The 23,048-nt window shown below is 49.8% G+C and overlaps 1 protein-coding gene across 2 annotated transcripts in view; it reads left to right on the top strand.

Annotated features, from left to right (window-relative positions):
* Window positions 1-4,034: 4,034 nt before the first annotated feature.
* Window positions 4,035-23,048, top strand: part of ACVR2B (activin A receptor type 2B) — a 31,094-nt gene continuing 12,080 nt past the window's right edge. The window contains exon 1 of one of the 2 annotated variants that reach the window (XM_027522667.1): window positions 4,035-4,321. In XM_027522667.1, coding sequence (XP_027378468.1) covers window positions 4,270-4,321 — 52 coding nt within the window. In that variant the 5' untranslated portion in view covers window positions 4,035-4,269. Of the gene's footprint in view, window positions 4,322-6,826; window positions 9,506-23,048 lie in introns of those variants that run through there. The other variant, XM_027522666.1, reaches the window with a different exon arrangement.

The raw sequence follows: 23,048 nt of genomic DNA, 5'->3' as shown, positions 1-23,048 counted from the left end.
CCCTTCTCCTCCTACCCCCAATCCCTCCCAGCATCAGAGTCTTTTCCAGTGAGTCAACTCTTCGCATGAGGTGGCCAAAGTACTGGAGTTTCAGCTTTAGCATCATTCCCTCCAAAGAAATCCCAGGGCTGATCTCCTTCAGAATGGACTGGTTGGATCTCCTTGCAGTCCATGGGACTCTCAAGAGTCTTCTCCAACACCACAGTTATAAAAAGCATCAATTCTTGGGCGCTCAGCTTTCTTCACAGACCAACTCTCACATCCATACATGACTACTGGAAAAACCATAGCCTTGACTAGACGGACCTTTGTTGGCAAAGTAATGTCTCTGCTTTTTAATAAGCTGTCTAGATTGGTCGTAACTTTCCTTCCAAGGAGTAAGCGTCTTTTAATTTCATGGCTGCGGTCACCATCTGCAGTGATTTTGGAGCCCCAAAAAATAAAGTCTGACACTGTTTCCACTGTTTCCCCATCTATTTCCCATGAAGTGATGGACCAGATGCCACTATCTTCGTTTTCTGAATGTTGAGCTTTAAGCCAACTTTTTCACTCTCCACTTTCACTTTCATCAAGAGGCTTTTTAGTTCCTTTTCGCTTTCTGCCATAAGGGTGGTGTCATCTGCATATCTGAGGTTATTGATATTTCTCCCTGCAATCTTGATTCCAGCTTGTGCTTCTTCTATTAGCATAGCATAATCTAATCTGTTATAAGAGCTATGGAGAGTTACCTTTTTACCTAATTACCATCCAAGCCAATTAATTTAGTTGACCTCAAGGTAGCCACCACTAAGTTAAGACAGGGTGGGAAGAAGAACTGTGGGGACAAGAAAGAAAAAACAGTTTTGAAATGTCTGGGAAATAACTTTTGAAGTTGATGGCACATGAGACAGATTGGAAGTAAATGGATATATTTGGGGAGAATTGTATTGCCAAAAAAACCCCATACACCCATCCAATTAATGTTAGCCCCCATAAATTGATTAATGTACTGGTAATTTAATGTACCTAAATTACCCACTAATATATACTCATGTATGTTTCCCATAGTTCTCATAATTACCCCCTATGGTATATCTCTATAATCAGGGCCTTCGTGAGCTGAAACAGGCTGGGGCTACTTCTGTGTGTTTAAGTAAAGAGGTCTCTAAATAAAATTACAAAAATTGTGCTTCCTTTAAGAGTTTATCTTGCCAACTGAATGCACTTAAGCTTCACAATAGAATGTGTTATAAGTATACAGATACCAAGTAGTATAACGTTATAGTCTTCTGTCTTCTCTCATTAACTTGATATGGAAGGATGCCATGCTCAGCTGTTTCTTCCTGACCCCTTGGTTTCCCACCTTGATCACTGAGGAAGGAAGAAAACAGGAAGAGTAGTTTGAACACACAGAATTCCTGAATAGCAGAATTCCCTGCCATAAGTTTTAGAGTGGACATTTGTTGGGTTTTTGCCTTTCAACTTCCCGTCATCTCATGCCTGATATTTCAGATACCCAGCATCACCTTCCCAAACAGCCTGTGGGCACATGAGCAAATGGTGGTCGAGACAGAGGCTAATCCTATGAGCCTAACACCATGGATTTCAGCTCTGCAAGAGAATCATGGGAAGAGGATTCCAGCCTTGCCAGTGGGGAGTTTGGGATGGGGGTGGGGTCTAAGGCAGAAACCACCTTAATGTGTCTTGGGAACAGAAAGTAGGTCAGTGTGTCTGGCTGATGATGATGAGATGATGGAGGAAGTAGGGCTGTTCACATACCAGTTTGTTAGCCATCATAACAGGAAGCCATGGGAGGATTTGAAGCAAGGGAGGAATGTGAAGTGAGTCCCATTTTGAAAAGATCATTTCGATTTCTGTCCAGAACATATAGCCAGGCAAGAATGAAAGAAGGTAACAAGACGTGATTTTAGTTCACTGCTCTTGCAGTGTTCCACAAGTGAGATACTGGGCGGTGATAGTGTATTGGGAAGAGAAGTGGGTTGATGGTGGATGCGTTTCTGAAACTAGGTTGCTGATGGACTGAGTTATGGGAGGAATCAAGAATTACATAAAATTTCAACTTGAACTATTGGCTGGTTATGCCATTGATTCAGACAGGCACAACTGGAGGAGTAGATTTATTGGGGAATGAGGAACTCTGCTCTAGTTAGGGCAAGTTCTAGATACCTGATAGGCTGCCCAACAGAGATGTCAGATAGGCATTTGGTTATATGAATTTGAAGTTCCCAGAGATGCCAGGGTGGAAGACACAGATGTGTTGGCTGTTTAGACCACCCTGAGCCTTTATTGTGATACCCTACCTGGTGTGGAGTAGCAGAGAAGAAGCAGCCAGTCTAATTGTTGGCACACAGATCATGGCCGCTACCTTCCAGCAGGAAGGAGGCAGTGATTTATCTTCCCTTCCAAGGAAATGACAGTTGCTTTTCTTGTCGAGTCCATCAGTATAGCATCCTATAATCTGTAAGTGACTCCGAAGTGTGGTCTCTAGGTGTTCTTAGTGCTGTGGAAACTTGGGGTGGTGGACCCTCATTTCAACTTCACTGATACACTTTCTACAAAGTGGACTTTTACATAAGATCTCGTTTGAATAAGGTTTCTGCTATTTAAAAAATGTAGAGCATGGAAGGAATCTAGCCTACTCACATTTTCCCCTTTATTTATTTAGCCTCCTCGCTTTCTGTAAAAGGAAACTGAGGCTCAGAGAAGTGAAACAACTCAGACTTCCAGGCTCCACCTCGAGCCTGGCTCCTCTTGTCCTGCTCCAAGAAAGGTTGTGGCAAATCAGGAGGAGCCAGACGACCATTTCTGTACCGAAGGATTCTGCCCCTCATCCCTGAGATGTGAGCTGGCTTTCCCTCTTTAGCTGGGAGCCTCATCTGCTGCTGCTGCTAAGGCGCTTCAGTCGTGTCCTACTCTTTGCAATCCTATGGACAGCAGCCCACCAGGCTCCTCTGTCCATGGGAGTCTCTAGGCAAGAATACTGGAGTGGGTTGCCATTTCCTTCTCCATCATGACCCTCCCAAGCCCTGATTTGTGGTAAGGATGGTAGAAACCGACACAGAAAACAAGGAGCTCTCAAGAAGCCATTTGGGGAGTGAAGAGGGTAGCAGAGACACTCGCTGGACAAGCTCCACTACGGGAAGAACTGAGAACAGTTTTGAATGTGCAGATTAAAGCGGGAGTGGGGTGGGGTTAAGGGTAGAGAGGCAAGTCGCTGGAGGCCCTATTCCATCTGCTGCTGCTCTGCGGGGGCGGGGCTCCCACTCTCCCTCCCTGGGATATGTCCAATTTCAAGATCCCCAGCTGTGCCTTTGTGTGTGTTTGGGGTTGGGTTACAGACGTAAGAGACCACTTGTCATTTTAGGGAAATCAGCCTTTTTTTCCCCTGCAGATTAGTTCGCCTATCAATTCAGACACGACTCCTGTGGTTCACTGTGCCCTCCATCTCAGGTAGGGAGACGGAGGCGCAGAGGGGAATCCAGGCCCGAGACCCCGGGCGACCCAGCCTCTCCGTGGTCGCAAAGCAGCATGCGTTCGGGAGCTTGGGCTCGAGTGCAAAGCAGGAATCACAGTGCCGTGGCCACGAGGTCCCGGGGTCCTGAGGCTAAGTGGTCCAGGACCCAATCCTGCCAGCTCACCCTGCCTCGCCCTCGGGTCGTGCATTTTGCACACGCCTTCCAGACCAAGCCGGTCGGGGGGCGGGGCCTTCGTTTGTTGTTTATCTGCGGCCCCGCCCCCGAGGGGGGCGCGGACCACGCGGCCGGAGGGCCCGCCTCCCCTCCCCCTCCCCTCCCAGCTCGCCCGCCTCTTTGTATCCAACATCCGGGTTTCCCCGCTGGCTCGGCTCCGCGGCCGCGGCTCAGGAGCCATTTTGGACTCGGTTCAGCTCCCCTCCCCCCCACCCCTCCCCCCGTTCATGGCCCCTCCGGACTCGGCCCCTGTGCCCGGGGCCCGGGCCCAGCCCCGCCACGCGATGCCTGAGTCGGGCGCGCCCCGGCCCGCGCCCCGCCGCCGCCCCCCGGCCCCCGCGTCGTCCCAGAGCCCGGGCCGAAGCCTGCGCCGCCCGCAGCGGCCCTGAGCCCGGCCCCGCCGTCCGGCCCTTGGAGCCTGCACGCTGCCGGGGACGAAGGCGCAGGAAACGCGCGGGGAACGAGGCCGAAGGAAGGAGCGGGAAGGAAAGCGCAGCCGCCGCCGGGCCCTGCGCGCCCCGGGAGCGCCGCGCGGCCCTGCCCGCGGGCTCCGGGTGTCCGCGGGGCGGCGCCGCGGAACATGACGGCGCCCTGGGCGGCCCTCGCCCTCCTCTGGGGATCGCTGTGCGCCGGTAAGAACGAGGCGCGGCATGGGGGGCGCAGGAAGGGCGCGCGGAGCGGCTTCGGGCGCCGCGCGGTGTTTACCAACAAAGGGCGGGCCCGCGGCCTCCTTGCCGCGCCACCTGCATCCAGCTTGCACCTCCCGGGGCGGGGACAGGGGACGCGCAGGGCGCCCCGCTCGCTGATCTTGGGGGGGGGTGTTGATCTTGCCTGTGCGGCGGCCTGCGGGGCTCCCGTTCGCGGAGGCGACCCCAGGGTCGGGGTTCAGACTATATGGGCGCGTGGAGCCCAGGGAGAGTGAAACGAAAATCGGAGCATGGGGAAGGTGGCCAAGAGGGGCGGGCAGATCTTATACGGAGGTAGTGGGATTGTAGGTGCAGCAGCGGCTGGGGGCAGGATTGCGCGACCCTCACAGCCACTTAGGTGTAGCGGAGCGAAGCGGGCCGCTTCACACAGCCCAGAGGAGTCTCCTGCACTCCACCCCACCACGTCTGCGTGGTGTTCCCCGGGAGGCGCGCCGTTGGCGCCAGCTCCCACCTGCGCCCGCTTTCCCTGCGGCGCCCCGGTACGCGAGGTGCGGTCACTCCGAGGAACTGCTTTGTTTTGGGGCACCTGGAAGAAGAGGTGGGGCGAGAAGAAAAACCAACAGGTCCTTATTCGTTCTGACCTCTGGGAAAGCACGTGGCGGGGGCGGGTGACCCGGCTAGCGTTCGGCTTGCGTGCTGGCGGCTGAGGGTGGGTGGGTGCGGGTGTATATACACGCGGAGTTCCGCTGGGAGATCGCTTTTTTCCCTGGCCGGCGCACAGATTTTTCCTCTTTGAGCGGTACTGGGACGCGCCCTATTCTAGTGTGCGCGCGCGGACAGACTCCGCACTAGGCTTCGGATGGCTCTGGGCAGCCCTGGGAAGCCGTGCATTAAAGCTTCAGGGAGAAGCCCGGGACGGTCTCTTAGGCTGGTGCGCGGCAGCCGGGGAGCTGGTCCTGTGCGTCTTTGTTCCCAGCCCCCATTACACATGCAGCGCGGGTCCCCTGCCGCCCGCGGTGGCAGCAGCTTAGAGTCTGGGAAACCCGCTAAGGGCGGGGCCGGGAGTGCAGGGGCGGGGCTGGGATCCCCGGCTGCTGCGGGGGTGGGGATCCCGGATCTCCTTTTCCCCACTCCCACTCTACCGGCCTCCTTTCCGGTGTATCATGGCCTAGCCTTCTCCACCGAAGGCAAGTAACTTCTCCTTGTGGGGCTTGGGCTGCGTAACTTGAATGCAGCGACTGGAAGACAGAGACTCCTTATTGGTGGATGCATGCGTTCTCAGTCATGTCCGACTCTCTGCGATCCCATGAACTGTGGCCCGCCAAGCTCCTCTGTGTTCATGGGATTGTTCAGGCAAGAATACTGGAGTGGGTTGCCATTTCCTCCTCCAGGGGATCTTCCCGACCCAGGGAGCCAACCTGGATCTCTTGCATTGGCAGGCGCATTCTTTACCACTAGCCACCTGGGAAGCCACCCCTTATTGGAGCCAACCTGGATCTCTTGCATTGGCAGGCGCATTCTTTACCACTAGCCGCCTGGGAAACTGCCCCTTATTGGTACTTGGGCACAATATGGAAGGGGGTCATGGGTCTTTTGGAGCCATTTCTTGTGTCACAGAAGCAAAGTGTTGAACCTGTTCCTTTCTCTGCCTTTGAAGTTTTGCTTTGAGATGCTTTTCTCCCAAGTGAGATCTGTGAAGTGAAGGAAGACATTGGCCTTTAGAGGGAAGGGCTGCCGCTAGCCTACTTACTAGGCAAGCAGCGGCTCACGTGGCTATCTCTGGATTCCTCCTGGAGGTGCTGTGGTCTTCCAAGACCAGGCCTTCAGAGGTGGCCTCTTCCCTAATTAACTCTTCTGTCCTGACCAGTCTCAGGTCCCCGCCTGATTAGGTGAGGTAGGGTGGTATTGGGTCCCTGGGATTTCCATGCTCTTCGCTGGCTTGGGCAGTGCTTGTGTGTGTGTGCTTAGTGGCTCGGTCATGTCCGACTCTGTGATCCCATGGACTGTAGCAAGCTCCTCTGTCCATGGGGATTCTCCAGGCAAGAATACTGGAGTGGGTTGCCATGCCCTCCTCCAGGGGATCTTCTCAACCCAGGGATCGAACCCAGGTCTCCTGCATTGCAGACGGATTCTTTACTGTAGGAAGGTGGGAGTCACTGCGTGTCTCTTGTGGTCCCAGTCCTCTGGTGGCCACTGCCTGACTTGTGAGGAACTATGGGAGGAGCCTCAGCAGACCCCGGTGGGGGCAGAGCTGGTCCTCCTGTTCCGCCATCCTCCTGGATGTGCTTCCTTCAAACCCTGGGCTTGCTGTTTAGAAGTACCCCCACCTCCTGGTAGAAGGAAGGTCTAGGACGGCACTGTCAAACAGAAATATAGAGGGAACCACATAGAAGACTTTAAACTTTTCTGGTAGTTTTGTTAATAAAAGGAAAAAGAAACAGGTGTGTCTTAGCCTCCTCAGGCTGCTATAACAAAATACCACAGACTGTGTGACTTAACTCTTTTCTCACAGTCTGGAGGCTGGAAGTCTGAGGTTAGTATGCCAGCATGGTCAGGTTTTGGTGAAGGCTGTCTTGCTGGCTTACAGATGGCTGTATTCTCACTGAATCCTGACATGGCCTTTCCTGGTGCTTCAGGTGGGGATACTGGGCACACTGTGTTTTGTTTTATTTTGTTTTTGCTTTCACTAACCCCATCAAGGGGGCTCCACCCTCATGAACCTCTGATGTTTTGCAAAGACCCCATCTCCAAATCCCATCACATTGGGCAATAGAGTTTCAACATAAGAATTTTGAGGGGACATATTCAGCCCATAATAAGGGCAAATTGACTTTAATGGTATATTTTATTTAACCTAATGTATATAACAGTCATTTCAACTTGTAGTCAGTATTAAAACAGACTTTTTACGTTCTTTACTGTCGTCAAAATCCACGGCATATTTTATACTTACAGAATGTCTCAGTTCAGACTTTGTACATTTTAGATGCTCAGTAGCCTCATTTTGCTAGTGGCTACCATATTAGATGATGCAGGCCTATTCGAAAAGGCAGAATGGATGCTGCAGTCATGGTATACAGTGCTTGATACAAGATCAGCCTTAGTGAGTTTTGCAAGTCTTCTGTGATCTGTGCCTGGCCAAATGTCTTTGGGAAACAAGTCATTGGCTCTTGCCTTGCAGAGGATATCCCAGACACGCATCTGTGTATCCCCCAAGAATCCTGACCTCTGTCTGTGTGCTTGGGCTTTAGATCAGGGCCTGTGGGTTGGAGTATGCTGAGTGAAATGTCAGGGGCCCCTGGCTGGGGAGGAGGACCGGATTTCTGTCTGTCCCCAGAAAGTGCAAGCCCTGACTGCTCCCTGCTGTCCTCGTAGACAACTATTCTCCCACCCAAAGATGTGCTCCATTTCCTCGGGGGGATGTGTGTATGTAATGAGTGAAGTGACTCTCAGGCCCAGTGTAGTGGTAGCTCTCAGGGACACAGACCAGAGAGTTACAGGCCACCGGTACCCTTTCCCGGGGAAGGGTGTCCAAGTCCTTGTACCTGCTAAGCACTCCAGGCTCTGCCCTGGCCGGCTGGCCGGGCTGCCCCCTGGGGAAGAGCGGGCACTCTCCTCAGCTCTTAGAGACGCTTCCAAGGTAGATGATGTGAGACACTCACCCAGCCTCCCAGGCTGTCCACCTGGGTGAAAACACACGAGGCCCTGATGGCCACCCACTACTCTGCAGGGTCTTTCGGGTCATCCCGATTCCCCCAGGTAGCACCTGGACTTCTGGCACTTAGCCTAAGGAACTTCCTTTCCGGGGAACCCAGTGAAGCGTGCCCATCGTACACTCTGAGGATCTGATGAGAGCTGTGGATCTTTCCCCCAGGAAAATGCAAATAGTGCGTGTGAGACTGAGTGCATACTCGGTGCACACTCACTGTTTGCACCGATACCAGGTAACTGTGGCCCCCTGGGTGGGATTTTGTGAAGGCCTGGCTCTCCGGCCTGCCCTGCCCATTGTTTCAGGGGACAACGTGCTGTCCTTGGCGGGCATGCTGCACCGGGCGGGTTCCACCTCCCTGTTCTAGCCACTGCACGTGACTTCTCTTTACTTCTGCCTTGTGTGACCCTGCCCACTGTCCACATGCCAGCCCTGGTTTCCTCCCCGCACCCCCCACCCCCACCCCCTTCTTCAGGAAGCCCTCTCTTGAGTGCCTGTGCATTCAGCCTCCTACCTGGGAACTTAGCATAGTGCAAGTGAGGACCAGAGTACCCTAGATCTATTTGTAAATACTGGCCCTTTACCAGAGACTGGGATCTGGGGACCTAGGTAGGCAGTGACTAATCTGGATCCTTCTTTTGAGAATGACACTGGACACACAGCCCTCAGGCAGGGTCCTGGCTGGCTCAACCTTGACACTGTTGACAATTTGGATCCCATGATTCTTTGATGTTTGTATAGGTGGGAAGGGGGGGGGGGGTGTCCTGTTCATTGTAGGATGGTTTGCAGTATCCCTTGGCCTCTACCCACAAAATGCTAATAGCACTTGTAATCCGGAAAACCAAAAATGCTTGGAGTGGAGAGGGCATAAATCACCTGATTGAGAACCTGATCTAGAATGTTCTCATGATTTTAAAGGGACAGAGAGTTGTGGGAGATCCACAATACCATTCTCCTTACTCCCTCCCCCCAGCGCGCGGGCGCATACACACACACTCACACTTTCCTCATAAGATTCAGGGCGGAAGGTTGGATTCTAAAAGTCTGGGAGATTCCTGCTTCAGCGTCAGGGTTTGGTTCAAATTTGTGCTTCAGGAGTGCCGCTGGCCATCGTGAAGAGAATCCTGGCGTCCTTGAGTTTTCCCAGAAGTGGTTCAGGTTTCAGGGAGGCGGCGATTGCGGGTGGCCGGACCGCCTGCCTGCCGCCCCCGCCCACCACTCTGAGTGCACCGCCAGGTTCGCATCTTGCCTCGCCCGCCCTGGCCGGGCCTCTGCGCCGCTCAGTGTCCCTGTGCGCGCACCTGGCAGCCGACGCGGGCCCAGCGGAGCACCGGGCATGCCCTCCCCCGCGAGCCCTGCGGGCGGGCCGGCCGCCGAGCACCCTGGGGAGCCACCGCCGCCCTGGGCCTGGGGCTCCGAGGCCGTGGACACCGGGGCGCGGGCGCCGCCTCTCCCCAAAGGTATGGGGCGGCTGCGCAGCTCCACCCGGGTCTGGGGAGGTGTGGTGGGCAGCGCGGCTGGAGGCTGGAGACCAGATGGGCGCCGGCACCACGGCCCCGACCCGGGGGTTGATCTCTTCCGGCGCCTGTTGGTTGTTCTTGGCAGACTGGCAGCTCCCTGTTCCTCCTCCCCTCCTCCCCCAATCTACTCGCACTTCGACTCCGGAGCCTTCTGCGGGGGATCTCCTCTCTGATCTTGAGATCAGCAAGATACACCGTGCTGAACTGAGCACTATTACAGAGTGGGAGGAAGCAGTCCCCAAAGCTTCAGTTTCCAAGTGCTCCCTGTCGCTGCTGTGTGGTGTGTGAAGTGCTTAAAGGTTTTTATTTTGTTTGTATTTATTTATTTATTTTGTTGGTGTTGAGACTTTCTGCTACCATCTTTTGGGTCTTCCCAAAGGGGACTTTGTTGCCGTCTCAGGATTCTTCATCTTTTTTCTCTTCCCTTCCATTCTGTCACCTGTTCTTTGTTCCGGAATAAACACCTCCCCCTTGTTGGGCTTTCTCCACCAAACTGCGGCCTGCCATCCCGGCCTGCCATCCCAGCCCCAGAGGCGCCTGGTCTTTGTGGTCCTGCCCCTGGATGCCTCGGTTGTTGGGTGGGGATGGGGGAGAGGGGAGGGCGCTGGCCCCTTCTGAGCCTGACGGTGAAATTTCTCAGTGCTCTCTCTGTCTGAGACTATGGTAGGGGCTGGAAGCTGGCTGGTGACGCAGGCTGATTGTTGGGGAGTTCGTTGGGCCTCCCCTGGCCCAGGATTAGTCTTGGCTTGCTGCATTTGGACAGCCCCACGCCTTGCCCTGGTTCTCCCTGTCTAGCTGTGCACATACATGTGCCCCTTTCAAACTCTCTCAGGGACTGGCGGCCCTAGCATGGGCACGTGATCGCTGGGAGTGGGTGTGGGAAAGGAAGGCTGCTGCCCCAGTGTGGGCGGATGTGAGTCCTCCTCCTCCCCGGGTGGGGTGTGGGTGGCTTCTAGGGGTCTGGCCTGCCACTCACTGGGGTGACTTCTCTCTGGCCGGTTTCTGGGCTGGAGCTGAGGCGTTTTGTGAGGTGCGTGCGTATTCTTGTTTGCAAACGTTCCTCTGCCGACTATTTCAGTTCCACTCTGACAACCAAGGAGGCTAAAATTAGTTCTGGGGAAGGAAAAGGAAGGCTGCTTGGAAACTCAAGCACTTGGCTGGAGGATGGAGGAGGCTGCTTCCTGGGGCTGGTGGCCCAGCGTTTCGGGGAAGATGTGACCAGACCAGCTGTTGTCTGTCCATCCGAGGAGAGGGAGGGGCCTCTGCTTGCCTCCTAGACAAGCACCAATGAAAACGGGAGGCTGACCTGGAAGCTGCTGCTCTTGAGTGTTGATGCCAGGATGTTTTCTCCCCCTGGCCTGTGTAGTGGAGCACAGTGTTTGCAGGTATGAGGACAATGCCTTTTAGCGTCCAGTATCACTGACAACTCTCCTTCCCCCTTTCCCCTCATTGACTCGGAAAGCATGCGTGAGTTCTCAGAGTCTTGGACTGGCAACCCTGGCTTGAGAAACCATTACTGTATTCTGTTTGAGAATTACCCTCCTGTCCAAGTTTGACATTCCCTTCGGGGCCTCACAGGCCAGGCAGACCAGAGCCCCCTTGGAACCGCTAGCTTGGGTGGGAGTGAGTGCGAGCCTGCCGGCTTAGTTGCTGCAGTCACATCTGACTCTCTGTGACCCTACGGACTGTAATCTGCCAGGCTCTTCTGTGCATGGAAGTCTCCAGGCAGGAATATTGAGTGGGTTGCCGGGCCCTCTTCCAGGGGGTCTTCCTGACCCAGGGATTGAACTCACGTCTCTTATGTCGCCTGCCTTGGCAGACAGATTCTTTACCAGTAGAGAGTAGGGGTTAGAGGAGAGCCCTTGGTACCCTGAGGGCAGAATGGAATCAGGGTTCATCTGCTCTGGAGCTTAGAAAATAGAGGGGCAGAGGAGTCAGGTGAATTCTGGTTTCCCTTCCCACCTGGCTGGTGCCTCCTGTGAAGCCCCCACCCCGACCTGAGAGTGAGTCCTGCAGGACTCCGTCGGGGAGACAGTCCTGTCTCCCTTCCCTGAAAAGCCCCTTCCAAACCTGCGCTCATCCTGGGGTCTCCTGGTGGGCCATCTGGGGTGTAGTTGATAGTAATAGTCACTTTGGCCGTAACTTCTTGTCCCATTTAAAATTTTTGTTAATTTTTAGTTTTATAAGTAACACATGGATTTAGTTGCAGAAATTTAGATATTACAGGGGAACCCATGGTCTCTTTTGCCAGCTCTGTCTGCCTTCTGAATCCTCCTCCAGAAATGAGCCTTCTCACAGTTGGTGGAGTTTAACCTGTGTATCTATAGAAGTATTAGACATAGAGAAAGACAGAAAGCTGGTTTTTTTTCTTTTTAACCTAAAATGGTATTACCCTTTTTCAAACATTTAACTGAAGTGTAAATTATGTATACGATAGTGTAATTACCATAAGTGACAGCTTGAGGAATTTTCACAAACTGAATATGCTGATGTCATCAGCATCCAGATGAAGGTGCTCGCCCCCTCCCCACTGAGCCCTCTTTTTCTCCATTCCAGTCTTGACCCCTAAACCCTGGAGGGTAACCACTGCCCTTTTTTAATAGCATATGTTAGTTTAGCCTGTCATTGTGCTTTGAAGTGTAGTGAAGTGAAAATCAGTCGTGTCCGACTCTTTGCCACCCCATGGACTATACAGTCCATGAAATTCTCCAGGCCAGAATACTGGAGTGGGTAGCCTTTCCCTTCTCTGGGGGATCTTTCCAACCCACGGATCGAACCCAGGTCTTTTGCATTGTAAGCGGATTCTTATCAGCTGAGCCACAAGGGAAGCTGCCATTGTGCTTTAAAAGGATGTAATCTTGCGGGGTGAACGGTTTGTGTCCCCATCTTTTGCTCACCATGTTTCGTAACTTGCATCCACATTGTCACATGTTGTGGTTTTCGTGGTGTGTGTGTGTGTTTTTCCCCCACTGCATGGCATGCAGGATCTCAGTTCCCCTGGCCAGGGATTGAATCTGTGTCCCCTGCAGTGGCAGCGTGGAGTCTTAACCACTGGACCACCAGGGAAGTCCCTGTCATGGCTTTTTAAGCTCAGAGACTTGCTCTGGCAGTCTTTTTCAGTGTTTATGCATCCACCTCAGTCTTTCTAATAGTGTGAAATTTCAGAGTTCAGAGATAGGCTGCGTTTTGTCTGGTCTCCTGTTGATGGACTTTCTGATTGCTCACAGTTTATGCAGATTGCTTGCTAAGGATAGATGACAAGAAGAGAGTTCGGAGTCACAGGGCATGTATGGTTTGAATTTTAATATAGATATTGAGAAACGATTACACACGGTTATGCTGTGTTGTGGTTGTGTATGTGTGTGTTTGTGTCCCTGTGTAATGGTAGGTTACAGAGCTTGGAAATCGCCCACCTCACGAAGGGTGCCCAGACAGGAAGGATGTCCACTTCCACTGACCTGGTGTCTGAGGAGCTCCAGAGAGGCTGCTTCCCACGTCTGAGTCACTGTGCCGACAGATGGAGGTGGCCGTGGACCGACCAGGATGCGTCCGGGTTCGGGGTGGACGTGCACGTGTGCGTCTGTGTGTGCTCACCAGTCAGGCTCCACGCTGCCTCCATGCCCAGAGGGGCTGAGGCTCTTGCGGAAGGTTGTGGGGGGCAGGCTCTGCTGGTGCAGCCAGTGCGTTTGGCAAGTTCTGGGCGTGGCCGGATCCCATCTCACGTGTGGCGATAATGGAGGTAGGGAGGATGGGAGAAACTTGTAGAAGAATGGGCCTGGAGTCTGGGGAGAGGCTTTTCACAGCAGAAGGGGCTGCGTGAGCTTCAGTTCCTGGATGGGCGTGTGGCTTGTTCCCCTGCACCCTCTTCTGCCCTGACTGGCTGAAGAATGAAAGAGGGCAGGTTGAGATGGCTTGTTCTCCAAAGCCCCTGCTTTCCGAGTTCCTTCCTCACCATGCACTCTGTTCTTTCACTGCTGTTTTCCTGGGATTCCTTGTGTGAGCCCGCTTGTCAGGCCCTGTTTGTGGAGCTGGGTGTCAGTGGGTACTGTTTCTAGCGTGAGTGACGTCCCAGCCAGCTTTCCCACATTGCACAGGTGATGGGCGCTGTCTGGGTAGGAATCTGCTTAGGCTGCAGAATACCACTGACTCGGGGGCTTCAGTAACAGAAATTAATTTTCACAGCTCTGGAGGCTTGAAATCAAAGACCAAGATTTTGTCAGGATAGGTTCCTGGTGAGCTCTTGCTCCTTGGCATGCAGAGAGCTACCTTCTTGCTTGTCCTCACACAGCCTTCTCTCTGGGTGTGTCTCTTCCTCTTATAAGGACAGAATTCCTATTAGAGCCCCACCCATGTGGCCTTGACTGACCTTAATTACCTCTTCAGAGACCTTATTTCCTAGTACAGTCATATTGCCGGTTACGAATTTGAGGGCAAGGAGATGCAGTTCAGTTCACAAGAGTCTAAAATAATGAAGTTGGTTGAAAGGGGATTGTTTTGCCTTTGACTTACCCTTTGGAAGGGAAGTTAACTTTCTTCAGGACCCTGCTTTGGGGTCAGTGTTCTTGATTAACACTTTCTATGGGCAGTCTTTGGAGAAGGCAGTGGCACCCCACTCCAGTACTCTTGCCTGGAAAATCCCATGGACGGAGGAGCCTGGTAGGCTGCAGTCCATGGGGTCGCTAAGAGTCGTACACAACTGAGCGACTTCACTTTCACTTTTCACTTTCATGCATTGAAGAAGGAAATGGCAACCCGCTCCAGTGTTCTTGCCTGGAGAATCCTAGGGACGGTGGAGCCTGATGGGCTGCCGTCTCTGGGGTCGCACAGAGTCGGACACGACTGAAGCGACTTAGCAGATTAGCAGTAGCAGATGGGCAGTCTTATCTGCACTGGTGATCTCAGTTGCTGTGTATGTATGGAGGTGTCCTCTTGAGCTATTATATATAGTCCTGAAAATATATTTAAAATCTGGGTCAAAGTAGATACGGAGGTTCCCTCTTTTGATGATCAGTATCAATCCTCTTTCTGAAGGCACCTGGAAAAGATGGACAAACAGAGAAAATACCTCCGATTGAAAGCATTGTACAGCTAAGAAGATAGGGAATACCTACCAGGCCAGGATCTGTGTGACTGCAGAGGCCCTGGGTGGTGACTTTTACATCTGAGTCTGTTTTCAGTTCCACGTGGGCAACTGAGAGGCTGAGCCTTGCACTTGACACCCTTGCGGGGCGAGGAAGACAGGAATTGGAATTTTAAATAGAGGGTGAGTATAGTGAGCCCTTCTTTTTGGTTTGGGACTCCAAAGATATAGAGTGGAGGCGGAGCCAGAAGAAGACAAACTCTAAAGTGGGATGAAGATGTTAGGTGGTAGAAATCATGTTGCTTCTCAGCTTTCTGTGCAGCTAGTTGAGGAGTCCGTGTGGCCATTGGCCACTCGCGTATTTGCTTTCCGGCTTCAGAACTTTACTTCTGTGGTTCTTTGCTGTTCCTTTTGTCTTTATGGGTTTATGCCTTAAAAACCTTTTCTTTGCTGTGGTTTTAGTGGGATTACAGGAGGGAGCAAAAATAACATTTGTGTGAAATCCTTGACCTTTTATCTACAAGCTCTCTTACCAGTGTCCTTCAGGAATGATGGGCTCTGGAGAAAAGCAGGTGTTGTGGAGAATGGTCCTGCACCCTTGTGTTTTGTTTTGTTTTTTAATTGTATGTTTTAGTTTTGGCTGTGCTGAGTCTCCGTTGCTGCTCGGGGTTCTCTGGTTGCGGAGTGCAGGGGCTCCTCTCTGGCTGCAGTGGCTTCTCTTTGGAGCAGGGCTCTGGGGCGCACGGGCTTCAGTAGTTGGCTTCCAGGCTCCGGAGCGCAGGCTGAGTAGTTGTGGTGCAGCTTAATTGCTCCGTGGCATGTGAGATGTTCCCTAATCAGGGACTGAACCCTTGTCTCCTGCATTGGCAGGCGGATTCTTTACCACTGAGCCACCAGGGAAATCCTCCGCCCCCTCACTGGCCCAACCTTGTTCTGTGGGTGGTGTTACGGAATCATTTACAAAGTCAAAGTTGAATGTGACTCTAGGTGACCTCGCTTGATTTCTTGTTCTGCTGGCACTAGTCGTAAAGAACCTACCTGTCAGTGCAGGAAATGTAGGAGATTCGGGTTCCATCTCTGGGTGGAGAAGATCCCGTGGAGGAGGGCATGGCAGCACACTCCATTTTGTGGAGAATTTTGTGGACAGAGGAGCCTGGCAGGCTGTAGTCCAGAGGGTCTCAAAGAGTTGGATACGACTGAAGTGACTTAGCATGCAGGCTGATAGAGCTCCTCTTGTCACCCTTGAAAATTGCTCCGAACTTGCATTTCTGGCAATAATAGTGAACAGAAGAGCCAAAAAACCTCGTTATACAAGACACATGGAAATGCTGGATAAAGTATAGCGAATATCCTTTTTAAATGTGTATGCATACTTGCATGTATAAGAGAGGGAGAAGCAAGAGTGGGCTGGAAACTAGAGCTGTGCCCTTTCACTGGCTAAAGCTGCTTTTTCCTGAGGGACTTTGCCTCTTTCCATAATTTCAAGATGTGGGTGGTAGCAGGGTGTGAGGCGCAGGAGATAAGATGTGGAACTGAGACTGAGGCTCTCACATGATAAGATTCTGCAGGGTTATTCATTCAGTGAAAGTATGGACAAGAGGGAGCATTCTTTTGCTGATAAAGGGAATAGATGAATTGTTGATTGCTGGGGAGGTGGGTAGTTTCCTTTGAGAATTTGTAACATAGATCTGTGTGCTTCCATGAGCTTGGAGTTGAAGTTTATACCATCTGTGTTTCCTGGGAACCTGACGTTGAATAATTACAGTGATTCCAGATTGGTAATGTCCTAGAGAATTTGGCAGAATTTGGCAGAAGCAAAATATAAATTATTTCTGGAAGTTTGCCCCTTCAAACTTGGCTTCACTTTTTATTCCCACAGAAAAGGCCGCCACTGAACATAAGTTCTGTATCCAAAAACAGAATCCAAAATTCCAAAACACACAGGGAAACAAGATTCCATGAGTGAAATCATCAAAAGTAACAAGTGGGATAAATAGATGTTTAGGAAGTTAAATTATGGAATTTATATAAACTAGAGATTTGGAAGTATGACAAGAAATGGAAGTATCAAAATTGACCAAGAAGGTTTTTTTTTAAGTAGAACTTACCAAAATAAAATAATAGATTAATTGAATTTATAAATTAATTAGAACTAAATAGCAAATTAGACCCAGCTAAAAAGAGAATTAATTAGTTGGAAGTTAGATCTGTGGAATTATCTATAATGGCGTTTAGACACAGATTCGGAGAAGGCGATGGCACCCCACCCCAGTACTCTTGCCTGGAAAATCCCATGGACAGAGGAGCCTGGTGGGCTGCAGTCCATGGGGTCGCTAAGAGTCAGACACAACTGAGCGACTTCACTTTCACTTTTCACTTTGATGCATTGGAGAAGGAAATGGCAACCCGCTCCAGTGTTCTTGCCTGGAGAATCCCAGGGACGGGGGAGCCTGGTGGGCTGCCGTCTCTGGGGTCGCACAGAGTCGGACACGACTGAAGTGACTTAGCAGCAGCAGCAGCAGACACAGATTTGAAAAATATGAAAGCAGAGTTAAGAGACTGATCTGATGGTCTGATGCTTGTAATAGGAATGTCAGAACATGGAACAGGGAGATAGAAATAGATGTGGGAAAAGTGGAAACAGTGGCAGATTTTATTTTCTTGGGCTCCAAAATCACTACAGACGGGGACTACAGACGGGGATTGCAGCCACAAAATTAAAAGACTCTTGTTTCTTGGAAGAAAAGCCATGACACACCTTGACAGCATATTAAAAGCAGAGACAGCACTTTGCTGACAAAGGTCTGTATAGTCTAAGCTGTGGTTTTTCCCCTACTCACGTACGGATGTGATAGTTGGACCATAAAGAAGGCTGAGCACCGGAGAATTGATGCTTTCAAACTGTGGTGTTGGAGGAGATTCTTGAGAGTCCCTTGGATAGCAAGGAGATCAAACCAGTCCATCCTAAAGGAGATCAACCCTAAATATTCACTGGAAGGACTGATATTGAAGCTCCAATACTTTGGCCACCTGATAGGAAGAGCCAGCATGTTGGAAAAGACCCTGATGCTGGGAATGATTGAGGGGAGGAGGAAAAGGGGGCAACAGGGGATGAGCTGGTTGGATGGCATCACCAACTCGATGGACGTGCATGTGAGCAAACTCTGGGCCATGTGAAGGACAGGGAAGCACTGTGTGCTGCAGTTCATGGGGTCACAGAGTCGGACACAACTTAGTGGCTGAGCAACAACAAAGAATTTTTCAGAGTCAGTGAAAGATGTGAATCATCAGATTAAAAGCATATTCTTCTGAGCAGTATGGCAACCCACTCCAGTATTCTTGCCTGGAGAATCCCATAGACAGAGGAGCCTGGCAGGCTACTGTCCATGGGGACACAGCTGAAGCGACTTAGCACATAACTGCATAAGCACATGCCTCTGAGCAGTACAAATAAGTTTAAACATACAGCTCATTAGTGAAATTGCAAGAAGCAGATCTAAGAAAGCAACCAGAGGGAAAAGGCAGAATATCTACAAAGGTAAACTAATCATAGACTTTTCTGCAGTAACGGTGAAAGCCAGAAGACAGTGGAATAATACCTTCAAGATGCTGAGAGAAAATAACTCAACCTAAAAGGTTATGTTCTTCTACACTGTCAGTTAGGAACAAGAACAGAGTCAGTTAGGAAAAAGAACAAAATGACAAATTTTCAGAGAGAGAAGGCTTCTTTATCCAAAGATCTGTACTGAAGGAAGGTGTTCCGTGGAAAGGACAGCGGTCTTGGAAGGAAGAGTGGAGTTCCAGAATGAATGGGTGCGCAGACCAACTGATGGATGTATGAGCTGAGAAGAAGATGCCGACTGTGTAAAACCCAAATATATCTGCTTCGGGAGGCAGATAAGAAGATGAACAATTGGTTACACGTGGAACACAAATATGTTAATTTAATGTAGGTTGGATGGAGGTAATTAGAACAGTGAAGTTCCAATAAGGGATAGGAGAGATGTTGATTAACGTTCGGCTTTTAGCATAAATGTACATGTTAAAGCTTAGCTTACAATGGAATGGAAATAGGGTGCATTACTTCCAGACCAGAAGTGGCTGAAATAATGGAATTTAAAACAGGCTTACATTTGGCTGGGCCAGGTGTTAGTTGCGGCATGTAGGGTCTAATTCCCTGCCCAGGGATCAGACCTAGGCCCCCTGCATTGGGAGCAAGGAGTCTTGGCCACTGGACCACCAGGGAAGTTCCTGAAATGGGATCTACAATGATAATCTAAAGGTCTTAACGGTAGAGAAAAAGCAAATTTAAATGCTGTTGTTCAGTCGCCAAATCGTGTCCAACTCTGCAGCCCCATGGACTGCAGCACGCTAGACTTCCCTGTCCTTCACTGTCTCTCGGAATTTGCCCAGACTCATGTCCATTGAGTTGGTAGTGCCATCCAGCTATCAAATCCTTTGTTGCTCCCTTCTCCTTCTGCCCTTAATCATTCCCAGAATCAGGGTCTTTTCTAGCAAGGCAGTTCTTCACATCAGGTGGCCAAAGTATTGGAGCCTCAGCTTTAGCATCAGTCTTTCCAGTGGATATTCAGGGTTGATTTCCTTTAGGATTGGCTGGTTTGATCTTGCAATCCAAGGGACTTCTCCAGCACCACAATTCAAAAGCATCAGTTCTTTGGCAATTAGCCTTCAATATGGTCCTGCTCTCACATCTGTACATGACTGCGGGAGAAACCATAGTTTGGACTATATAGACCTTTGTTGGCAAAGTGATGTGTCTGCTTTTTAATACATTGTCTAGGTTTGTCATAACTTTCCTTCCAAAGAGCAAGCGTCTTTTAATTTTATGGCTGCAGTCTCTGTCTATAGTGATTTTGGAGCCCAAGAAAATAACATCTGTCACCGATTCCACTTTTTCTCCTATTTGCCGTGAAGTGATGGAAACGGCATCTATGATTTTCGTTTTTTGAATGTTGAGTTTTAAGCCAGCTTTTCCACTCCCATTTCACCTTCATCAAGAGGCTCCTTAGTTCCTCTTCACTTTCTGCTATTAAAGTGGTATCATCTGCATAGCTGAGGTTATTGATGTTTCTCCCAGCAGTCTTGATTCCAGCTTGTGCTTCTTCCAGCCCAGCGTTTCTCATGATGTACTCTGCATATAAGTTAAATAAGCAGATCAGATCAGATCAGTCGCTCAGTCATGTCCGACTCTTTGTGACCCCATGAATCACAGCACGCCAGGCCTCCCTGTCCATCACCAACTCCCGGAGTTCACTGAGACTCATGTCCATCAAGTCAGTGATGCCATCCAGCCATCTCATTCTCTGTTGTCCCCTTCTCCTCCTGCCCCCAATCCCTCCCAGCATCAGAGTCTTTTCCAATGAGTCAACTCTTCGCATGAGGTGGCCAAAGTACTGGAGTTTCAGCTTTAGCATCATTCCCTCCAAAGAAATCCCAGGGCTGATCTCCTTCAGAATGGACTGGTTGGATCTCCTTGCAGTCCAGGGGACTCTCAAGAGTCTTCTCCAACACCACAGTTATAAAAGCATCAATTCTTGGGCGCTCAGCTTTCTTCACAGACCAACTCTCACATCCATACATGACCACAGGAAAAACCATAGCCTTGACTAGACGAACCTTTGTTGGCAAAGTAATGTCTCTGCTTTTGAACATGCTATCTAGGTTGGTCATAACTTTCCTTCCAAGGAGTAAGCGTCTTTTAATTTCATGGCTGCAGTCACCATCTGCAGTGATTTTGGAGCCCAGAAAAATAAAGTCAGACACTGTTTCCACTGTTTCCCCATCTATTTCCCATGAAGTGGTGGGACCAGATGCCATGATCTTCGTTTTCTGAATGTTGAGCTTTAAGCCAACTTTTTCACTCTCCACTTTCACTTTCATCAAGAGGCTTTTGAGTTCCTCTTCACTTTCTGCCATAAGGGTGGTGTCATCTGCATATCTGAGGTTATTGATATTTCTCCCGGCAATCTTGATTCCAGTTTGTGTTGCTTCCAGTCCAGGGTTTCTCATGATGCACTCTGTATGTAAGTTAAATAAACAGGGTGACAATATACAGCCTTGACGAACTCCTTTTCCTATTTGGAACCAGTCTGTTGTTCCATGTCCAGTTCTAACTGTTGCTTCCTGACCTGCATACAAATTTCTCAAGAGGCAGATCAGGTGGTCTGGTATTCCCATCTCGTGAAGAATTTTCCACAGTTTATTGTGATCCACGCAGTCAAAGGCTTTGGCATAGTCAATAAAGCAGAAATAGATGTTTTTCTGGAACTCTCTTGCTTTTTCTATGATCCAGCGGATGTTGGCAATTTGATCTCTGGTTCCTTTGCCTTTTCTAAAACCAGCTTGAACATCAGGAAGTTCACAGTTCACATATTGCTGAAGCCTGGCTTGGAGAATTTTGAGCATTACTTTACTAGCGTGTGAGATGAGTGCAATTGTGTGGTAGTTTGAGCATTCTTTGGCATTGCCTTTCTTTGGGATTGGAATGAAAACTGACCTTTTCCAGTCCTGTGGCCACTGCTGAGTTTTCCAAATTTGCTGGCATATTGAGTGCAGCACTTTCACAGCATCATCTTTCAGGATTTGGAATAGCTCAACTGAAATTCCATCACCTCCACTAGCTTTGTTTGTAGTGATGCTTTCTAAGGCCCATTTGACTTCACATTCCAGGATGTCTGGCTCTAGGTGAGTGATCACTCCATCGTAATTATCTGGGTCGTGAAGATCTTTTTTGTACAGTTCTGTGTATTCTTGTCATCTCTTCTTAATATCTTCTGCTTCTGTTAGGTCCATACCAATTTCTGTCCTTTTATCGAGCTCATCTTTGCATGAAATGTTCCTTTGTTATCTCTGATTTTCTTGAAGAGATCCCTAGTCTTTCCCATTCTGTTGTTTTCCTGTATTTCTCTGCATTGATCACTGAAGAAGGCTTTCTTATCTCTTCTTGCTATTCTTTGGAACTCTGCATTCAGATGTTTATATCTTTCCTTTTGTCCTTTGTTTTTTGCTTCTCTTCTTTTCACAGCTATTTGTAAGGCCTCCCCAGACAGCCATTTTGCTTTTTTGCATTTCTTTTCCATGGGGATGGTCTTGATCCCTGTCTCCTGTACAATGTCACGAACCTCATTCCATAGTTCATCAGGCACTCTATCTATCAGATTTAGGCCCTTAAATCTATTTCTCACTTCCACTGTATAATCATAAGGGATTTGATTTAGGTCATACCTGAATGGTCTAGTGGTTTTCCCTACTTTCTTCAATTTAAGTCTGAATTTGGCAATAAGGAGTTCATGGTCTGAGCCACAGTCAGCTCCTGGTCTTGTTTTTGCTGTGACAATATAGGTGTTGTACTCCTTTCCCAGTTTTTGAACCAGTCTGTTGTTCCATGTCTGGTTCTAACTGTTGCTTCTTGATCTGCATATAGGTTTCTCATGAGACAGGTAAGGTGGTCTGATATTCTCATCTCTTTAAGAATTTTCCACAGTTTGTTGTGATCCAGACTTTAGCATAGTCAATGAAACAGATGTTTTTCTGGAATTCCTTTGCTTTCTGTATGATCCAACAGATATTGACAGTTTGATTTCTAGTTCTTCTGCCTTTTCTAAACTCAGCTTGCACATCTGGCAGTTCTCAGTTGAAGTACTGATGAAGCCTAGTTTGAAGGATTTTGAGCAGGAACTTGCTAGCATGTGAAATGAGCCCAGTTATGTGGTAGCTTGAACATTCTTTGGCACTGCCCTTTGGGATTGGAGTGTCCTGTGGCCACTGCTGAGGTTTCCAATTTTGCTGACATAGTGAGTGCAGCACTTTAACAGCATCTTCTTTTAGGATTTGAAATAGCTCAGCTAGAATTTCATCACCTCCAGTAGCTTTGTTTGTACTAACATTTCCCAAGGCCCATCCTCAAAGATGTCTGGCTGTAGGTGAGTGATCACACCACCGTGGTTATCTGTGTCATTAAGACCTTTTTTTGTATCATTCTTCTGTGTATTCTTGCCACCTCTTCTTAATCTCTTCTGCTTCTGTTAGATCCTTACCATTTCTGTCCTTTAAGTGTGCCCATCCTTGCATGAAATGTTCCCTTGATAGCTCCAGTTTTCATAGCGGTACTTGTAATGGGACTAGAGTCGGGGGTTTTGGCTGTGCCGGGTCCTCGTTGCTGTGCACAGGCTTTCTCTAGTTGTGGTGGGTGGGGTCTGCTCTCTGGTTGCAGTGTGTGCACTTCTCCTTGCAGTGGCTCTCTTGTCATGAAGCTCGGGCTCTAGAGCATGTAGCTTCAGTAGTTCTGCTGCGAAGGCTTAGTGCTCCGCAGCATGTGGAATCTTCCTGGACCCGGGATTCAATGTTAGAGCAAAGACAATTTTAGATTGAGTTGGGATAAAA

Source organism: Bos indicus x Bos taurus, chromosome 22 (assembly GCF_003369695.1).
Source record: "Bos indicus x Bos taurus breed Angus x Brahman F1 hybrid chromosome 22, Bos_hybrid_MaternalHap_v2.0, whole genome shotgun sequence".
NCBI lineage: Eukaryota > Metazoa > Chordata > Mammalia > Artiodactyla > Bovidae > Bos > Bos indicus x Bos taurus.
The sequence above is the reverse complement of the archived record's forward strand: the minus strand, read 5'-3'. Positions and strand labels throughout refer to the sequence as shown.